Raw genomic sequence first — 7,978 nt, forward strand, 5'->3', positions numbered from 1 at the left:
GAAGCAGAAAGTGAGACTTACAATAAGGCAGAAAGTGGGACAACAGTGAGGCTGGAAGTAGGACAACAGAGATATTTGAAATGATACAAACAGAGAGGCAGGATGGGAGACATACAGAGAGGTAAGGAGTTTGACAAACAAAGAGGTAAGACGTGAGGCATATAGAGAGGTAGAAAATGAGACTTGCAGAGAGGTAAAACATGAGACATGCAGAAAGGTAGGAAGTGAGACAAACAGAGGGGCGAGAAAAGAGATATATAGAGATATAGGAAGTGACACAATAAAGATGCAGGAAGTGAGTCATTCAAAGAGGTGGGAAGTAAGACATACAGAGTGTTAAGAAGTGAGGCATACAGAGTAATAGGAAAGGAGACAGCAGAGAGGCAGCAAGTGAGGAAATATAGAGGTAGTAAGTGATTCATTCAGAGAAGAAAAAAGTTAGACAAACATAGAGGTACGAAGTGAGTCATTCAGAGAGGTAATACGTAAGACATACACAGAGATGAAAAGTGAGACAACAGAGGGGCAGAAAGTGAGACACAGGAGAAGTAGGGAGTGAGACAACAGAGATGTAAGAAGTGAGAAACAGCGAGGTTGGAAGTGAAACAATAAAGGGGGTAGGAAGTGAGTCATTAAGAGTTGAAAGAAGTGATACATATGGAGAGGCAAGAAAAGATACATACAGAGGGGCAAGAAAGGGACATACATAGGGTTAGGAAGTTAGGACAACAGGGATGAAGGAAATGAGGAAACATAGATGTAGGAAGTGAGACAACAAAGAGGTAAAAAGTGAGATGGGACAGGAATAAGAGATACATACGGAGAGGCAAGAAAAGATACATACAGAGAGGCAAGAAAAGAAACATACAGAGAGGTAGGAGGTCAGACAACAGAGAGGTAGGAAATGAGTCATTCAGGGAAGAAGGAAGTGAAACATACAGAGAAATAATAAAAAATACATACAGAGAGATTGAAAGTGAGACATACAGAGAGATATGCTATCAAACAACAAGAGAGGCAGGAAGTTAGATAACAGAGAGGTAGAAAGTGAGACAACGGAGAGGCAAGAAAAGATACATACAGAGAGGCAAGAAAAGAGACATACAGAGAGGTAGGAGGTCAGACAACAGAGAGGTAGGAAATGAGTCATTCAGGGAAGAAGGAAGTGAAACATACAGAGAGATAATAAAAAAGACATATAGAGAGATTGAAAGTGAGACATACAGAGAGATATGCTATCAAACAACAAGAGAGGCAGGAAGTTTGATAACAGAGAGGTAGAAAGTGAGACAACAGAGAGGTAGAAAGTGAGACAACAGAGAAGCAGAATGTGTGACTTACAGAGAGACAGAAAGTGAGACAAAAGTGAGGCTGGAAGTAAGACAACAAAGATATGAAATAAACAGAGAAGTAGGAAGTGAGACATACAATGAGGTAAAGAGTTTGAAAAACAAAGAGGTAGGACGTGAGGCATACAGAGAGGTAGGAAATGAGACTTGCAGAGAGGTAGAACATGAGACATACAAAGTGGTAATGAGTGAGACAAACAGAGAGGTAGGAAGGGAGACATACAGAGAGTAAGAAAGGAGACACCAGTGATGCAGGACGTGTGATAACAGAGAGATAGGAAGTGAAACACCAGAGAGATCTGAAATCAAACAAACAGAGTGGAAGAAAGTGAAACATGCAGAGGGGCAGAAAGTGTGACAACAGGGAGGTAGAAAGTGAGACATACAGAGAGGCTGGAAGTGAGATAAAAAGAGAGTCAGTTAGTGAGACATAAAGATAGACTGGAAGTTATACATTTAGAGGGACAGTAAGTCACACAACAGAGAGGCAGAAAGTAAGACATACATAAATACAGAAAGTGAGACATACAGACAGACAGAAAGTGTGAAATACAGAGAGGCAGGAAGTGAAACAACAGAGCAATCTGAAATGAAACAAAAAAGGAGCAGAAAAAAGACATTCAGAGAATCAGAAAGTAAGACAAAAGAGAGGCAGGAAGTGAGACATACAGAAGGGCAAAAAGTGTGACAACAGGGTGGAAAAAAGTAAGACGTACAGAAGGGCAGGAAGTGAAACAACAGAGCGATCTGAAATGAAACAAAAAGAGAAGCAGAAAGTCAAACGTACAGAGAGGCAGAAAGTGAGACATACAGAGAGGCAGAAAGTGTGAAATACAGAGAGACAGGAAGTGAAACAACAGAGCAATCTGAAATGAAACACTAAAGGAGCAGAAAAGAAGACATTCAGAGAATCAGAAAGTAAGACAAAAGAGAGGCAGGAAGTGAGACATACAGAAGGGCAAAAAGTGTGACAACAGGGTGGAAAAAAGTAAGACGTACAGAAGGGCAGGAAGTGAAACAACAGAGCGATCTGAAATGAAACAAAAAGAGAAGCAGAAAGTAAAACGTACAGAGAGGCAGAAAGTGAGACATACAGAGAGGCAGAAAGTGTAAAATACAGAGAGGCAGGAAGTAAAACAACAGAGCGATCTGAAATGAAACAACAAGGAGAAGCAGAAAGTAAGATGTACAGAGAGGCAGAAGTAAGACAACAGGGAGGGAGGAAGTTAGACAACAGTGAGATCTCAAATGAAACAAACAGAGAATTAGGAAGTGAGACATAATATAGTCAGAAAATGAGACATACAGAGTGGAAGAACGTGAGGTAAACAGAGAGGTAGAAAGTGAGACAACACAGGGGCTGGAAGTGAGACATACTGACTGGCAAACAGTTAGACAACAGCAGGACTGGAAGTGAGAGATACAGAGAGGTAGGAAGTGAGATATACAGAGAGGAAGGAAATGAGCAATACAGAGAGGCTGGAAGTGAGACAACAGAGAGACAGAAAGTGAGTCAACAGAACGGCAAAAAGTAAGACTACAGAGAGGCTGGAAGTGAGATAACAGAGTGATCTGAAATGAAACAGCCAGAGAGACATACAGAGAGGCAAGGAGTTTGACATACAAAGAGGTAGGACAAGAGGTAGGAAATGAGACTTGCAGAGAGGTTGAAAGGGAAACAAGAGAGAGGCTGGTGAGAGAAGAGAAAGATCTGATATGAAACCAACAGAGAGGAAGGAAGTGAGACATACAGAGCGGTTGGAAATGAGACTTGTAGAGAGGTAGAACATGAGACATACAGAGATGTAGGAAGTCTGACAAACAAATAGATGAGAGATACAGAAAGATAGGAATTGAGACACACATGGAGATAGGAAGTGAGACACACACAGAGGTAGGAAGTGAGACACACAGAGAGGTAGGAAGGGAAACACACAGAGAATGAGGAAGTCAGACACATTGAGAGGTAGGAAGTGAGACACACAGAGAGTTAGGAAGTGAGACACACAGAGAGAAAGGAAGTGAGACATATAGAGAGATAAGACGTGAGACATACAGAGAGGTAGGAAGTGAGACACACAGAGAGATAGGAAGTGAGACATACAGAAAGATACAGAGAGAAAGGAAGTTATACATACAGAGAGATAGGAACTGAGACACACAGGACGACAGGAAGTGAGTTGTACAGAGCGGTAGGAAGTGAGACATACAGAGAGATAGGAAGTGACACATATAGAAAGATACAGAGAGAAAGGAAGTGATACATACAGAGAGATAGGAAGTGAGACACACAGGACGATAGAAAGTGAGTTGTACAGAGAGGTAGGAAGTGAGACATACAGAAAGATACAGACAGAAAGGAAGTGATACATACAAAGAGATAGGAAGTGAGACACACAGGACGATAGGAAGTGAGCTGTACAGAGAGGTAGGAAGTGAGACATACAGAGAGATAGGAAGTGAGACATACGGAGAGAAAGGTAGGACATGAGGCATACAGAGCAGTTGGGCAAACAGAGAGATAGGAAGTGAGACATACAGGGAGATAGGAAGTTAGACACACAGAGATGTAGAAAAGGAGACAACAGGGAGGCAGGAAGTGAGACAACAGAGAAATCTACAATGATACAAACAGAGAGGCAGAAAGTGAAACACACAAAGAGGGAGAAAGTGAGACAACAGGGAGGCAGAAAGTGAGACATAAAGAGAGGCAAAAAGTGTGCCATACAGAGAGGCAGGAAGTAAGACAACAGAGAGTTAGGAAATGATATAAACAGAGACGCATAAAGTGAGACATAAAGTGAAGCTGGAAGTGAGACATAAAGAGAGGCAGAAAGAGAGACAACATAAAGGCTTGAAGTGAGACACACAGAGAGGCAAAAAGAGAGACAACATAGAGGCAGGAAGTGAAACATAAAGAGAGGCAGAAAGTGAGACATAACGAAAGGCAGAAAGTGTGAAATACAGAGAGGCAGGAAGTGAGACAACAGAGAGATCTGATAAAAAAAAACGGAGAGGCAGAAATCGAGGGATATAGATAGGCGGAAAGTGAGACATAACGAGAGGCAGGACGTGAGATAACTGAGAGGCAGGAAGTGGGACAATAGAGAGATCTGAAATGCAACAAACAAAGAGGTAGGAAATGAGACATACAGATAGGCAGAAAGTGATATATAGAGAAAGGCTCGAAGTAAGACATACACAAAGGCAGACACTGAGATAACAGAGGGGCAGGAAGTGAGAGAACAGAAAGGCAAAAAGTAAGACAATAAAGAGATCTTAAATTCAACAATCAAAGAGGTAGGAAGTGAGACAAACAGAGAGGCAGAAAGTGAGACATACAGAGAGGCTCGAAGTAAGACATACCGAGAGGCAGAACGTGAGACATACAGAGAGGCTCGAAGTAAGACATACCGAGAGGCAGAACGTGAGACAACAGAGATGCAGGAAGTGGGATATACAGAGAGGTTGGAAGTGAGACAAACAGAGGGGCAGGACGTTAGACATATAGAGCAGCAGGAAGTAAGACTCACAGAGAGGTTGGAAGTGAGACACGCAGAGAGACATGAAGTGAGACATACAGAGAGGTCGGTAGTAAGAGATACAAGTGAAATTTGAGAGGTAGGGAAATGAAGAAGTGGGATACACACAGGGGTAGATAGTCAGACATACAGAGAGGCAAAAAGTGAAACATACAAAGAGGTAGGATGTGAGACATACAGAGAGGTAGGTTGTGACACATTGAGAGAGGTTGAAAGTAAAAATTTAATTTATAGCCACGTGGCCAAATATTCCCCTGTTAAAAAAGCGCCAAAACATCTCTAATATATTTTATCTGTACCTAAATCATATGCATTTTGTGTTGATCTATAAAGTCAAATGAGTTGAACCCGATAATGCAATTAAATATAATTAAAATGCATCAACCTATATTGTGTCCATTTTAATAGGACAGACCTTGCAATCCATATTGAACTGCACGGACAAGGACTGACCACAATTAGGCTCGTTACTTCGAATAAAAAGTAAGCTTACGTACGTTTCTAATAAAAGTTGTTTGTAATTCTTATATGGCTTTTACATATTTGTAAGTTACATTTTACGGCACTCAGTACAGAACGATGCACGAACAGAGACTGGACACAATTAGTCTTACTACTTCGAATAGGAAGTGAAGCTAAGTTTGTAATGAAATTTGCTTCTAATTCTTATAGGTCGTTCACATGTGTATGTAACCCCTGACGACACTCAAATACAGAACGATGCACGGACAAAACTGAACACAATTAGTCTCACTACTTCGAATAGGAAGTGAGCCTACGTTTCTTATAAAATTTGCTTGTAATACGTATACATGTTGAGAGTATACATATATATATGCAAACTTGCACGATACGTAGTACAGAGCGATGCCAAGCATGTTGGACAGAAGATTAACACATATCAAGCTACGAATATCCTCAGTAAATTTCTTGCAATTCTAATCTTAGCAATGTTGTTACAAGACACAAGGACAGGCCAGCGTGTTATCTGTATTTCACCCATCACTGATTAAAATATTTGAGGCCCTCATAGTTGATTTATACACATATTTTTTTTTTCTTATTAAACAATGGTCACAGCTACGTTCTGATCCGGGAGGTTGTATCCGTACGAAATAACCATCTGCTACTAACCATGACAGTCGAATACGCCATTCTGATATGGTCAGTTAAAACCCTTTTTATTTATACATTACAGATTAAACTCACATAGAAGACACGTTGTTCTTGCATACCGGACGTATGTTTCCGGTCATGTGACCAGTGCTGGAAAACCCCATCTTACATACCCCATGTAAGATGAGTCACGCGCAACAACGCGCCACTTCTTATTTCATTTATTGTATGGTTTATGAAAGATATATTATGCCATTTCAATAAAGCGCAATCAAATATATATATATATGTTTGCAAGACTTTTAATTAAAATTGAAAATAATTCATTGTAAAAAACGCTATTTTTAGTTATTTTAAATTACTGCGCTCTATGACGTCAGTAAACAACGTCGCACGCGGTTTTTGGTGTAATTGTACAAAAGTTCGTTTTCTACGTCATTTTTTCCACAAATTCATAATTTTGGGTATGCAAGAAAAAATATCAATCATGTTTTTCCGGTCCGGATCGAAAAAATCCGACCCTCGGGCACGCTGCGTGACCGGTAACTCGGCAAGCCTCGTTACCGGCTTACGCGCGTGCCCTCGGGTCAGATTTGTCTATCCGTACCGGAAACACATGATAGATACTTATATAAGATAATGAATTACATGTTAAAGACGCATGATATCTTTTCCTGGCGCCATTTTAACATCACGCAATAAATTTTGTTATGACCTGCCCCAATATCACGAAAATACTTAAGTCAAATCTCATACTCAATCTCAACTCATTATACCATAAAACAACAATATTTATTGAAAAAATATATGATTTTACACATTTTAAAACCGCATTCTATCATTGAATATGTTGATTATAATCTTTGGCCTAGATTCCAAGGGAAAAATATTCTACAGTGAAAAATGTACTTGAGTACAATTCATTGCCTTTTAACAATTACTAAAGTATATATTTTGCTCTAGAATAAGTTTTTTTTTAAACATTATCAAATCCTTTAAATAACATAAATATTCTATGAGAAATACATTTTCAAAAAGTATAAAAACATTCAAGATTTTGAATAATACTATGATTTTATGTGGTAAATTGAGTTTAGATTGAGACTCGAGTATTTTCGTGATATTGGGGCCTAACGTCAGCAGAGTTGAATACGGCCGTGTTCCACTGGAGAGGAAAACGGACTACCGTATTCTGCAAAATGTATCACTTAAAGAGCTACAATGTATGATGCGTACATAAAATAGAAGGAAACCCAATCTCGCGTTGTCTCCAAGTTCTCACTCTAGGCAACAAGCTTCGCCTCTTTACTCGTATTCAATCTAAGCAACTACTTGCCGTGGTGAAAAATAAACAACAAACATGAACAGGTTTAAACTGTTTATTCTTAAACTTAACTATTAATCATTTGAAATAGTGTCAGCTGATCAATATTTTTTAATAACAAAAGAACATGTTAATCAATTTTCTTAAAGGGTTTTAGGAGGTCCAAATTGAAATAACAGTATGATAATAAACCGATTATTACTTTTTTTGAATTTGATCAGCGAACATTTTTTCTTCCACACCACATACGCAATGATAAACCGGAGTCTAATCAAGTGTAACCAAGTCTAATCAGATACCCACCCCCACCGCCCAAATGGTTACATTGCGTATAGGGCGTTGACATTCCAACTCGCTTTCTCAACGTTTTAGTTGATGAAGTTGATTAGGTGATAAAAAGAAATTGTACTCGGAATTATTTTTTAATTTGATCGTAAAAAAACGCCACTTACATTTCCATAGCTAATTTAGTCAAATGCGCAGTCAATTGATATAAGTATAAAACGAGTTGTAATGTAGAGGACAGTAATACACTAATACACTACTGCTATCACAGATAATAGCCCCCAATGCGGGCCTCGAATTCTGCCGCTCAACGCACTTTGCACTAAAAACTCTACTAGACCCGCACACACCAGGTGTAATAA

General features: G+C 39.4%; 1 protein-coding gene across 1 annotated transcript; it reads left to right on the forward strand.

Moving 5' to 3' along the window:
- Positions 1-995: 995 nt before the first annotated feature.
- LOC128225882 (zinc finger CCCH domain-containing protein 13-like) lies at positions 996-4,967 on the forward strand. Its single transcript, XM_052935781.1, has 6 exons — positions 996-1,111; positions 1,344-1,554; positions 1,810-2,007; positions 2,741-2,880; positions 3,702-3,829; positions 4,648-4,967. The coding sequence occupies exons 1-6, from the start codon at positions 996-998 to the stop codon at positions 4,965-4,967; spliced, it is 1,113 nt and encodes a 370-aa protein (XP_052791741.1).
- Positions 4,968-7,978: the final 3,011 nt, after the last annotated feature.

This window comes from Mya arenaria, chromosome 3, assembly GCF_026914265.1.
Source record: "Mya arenaria isolate MELC-2E11 chromosome 3, ASM2691426v1".
Taxonomy (NCBI): Eukaryota; Metazoa; Mollusca; class Bivalvia; order Myida; family Myidae; genus Mya; species Mya arenaria.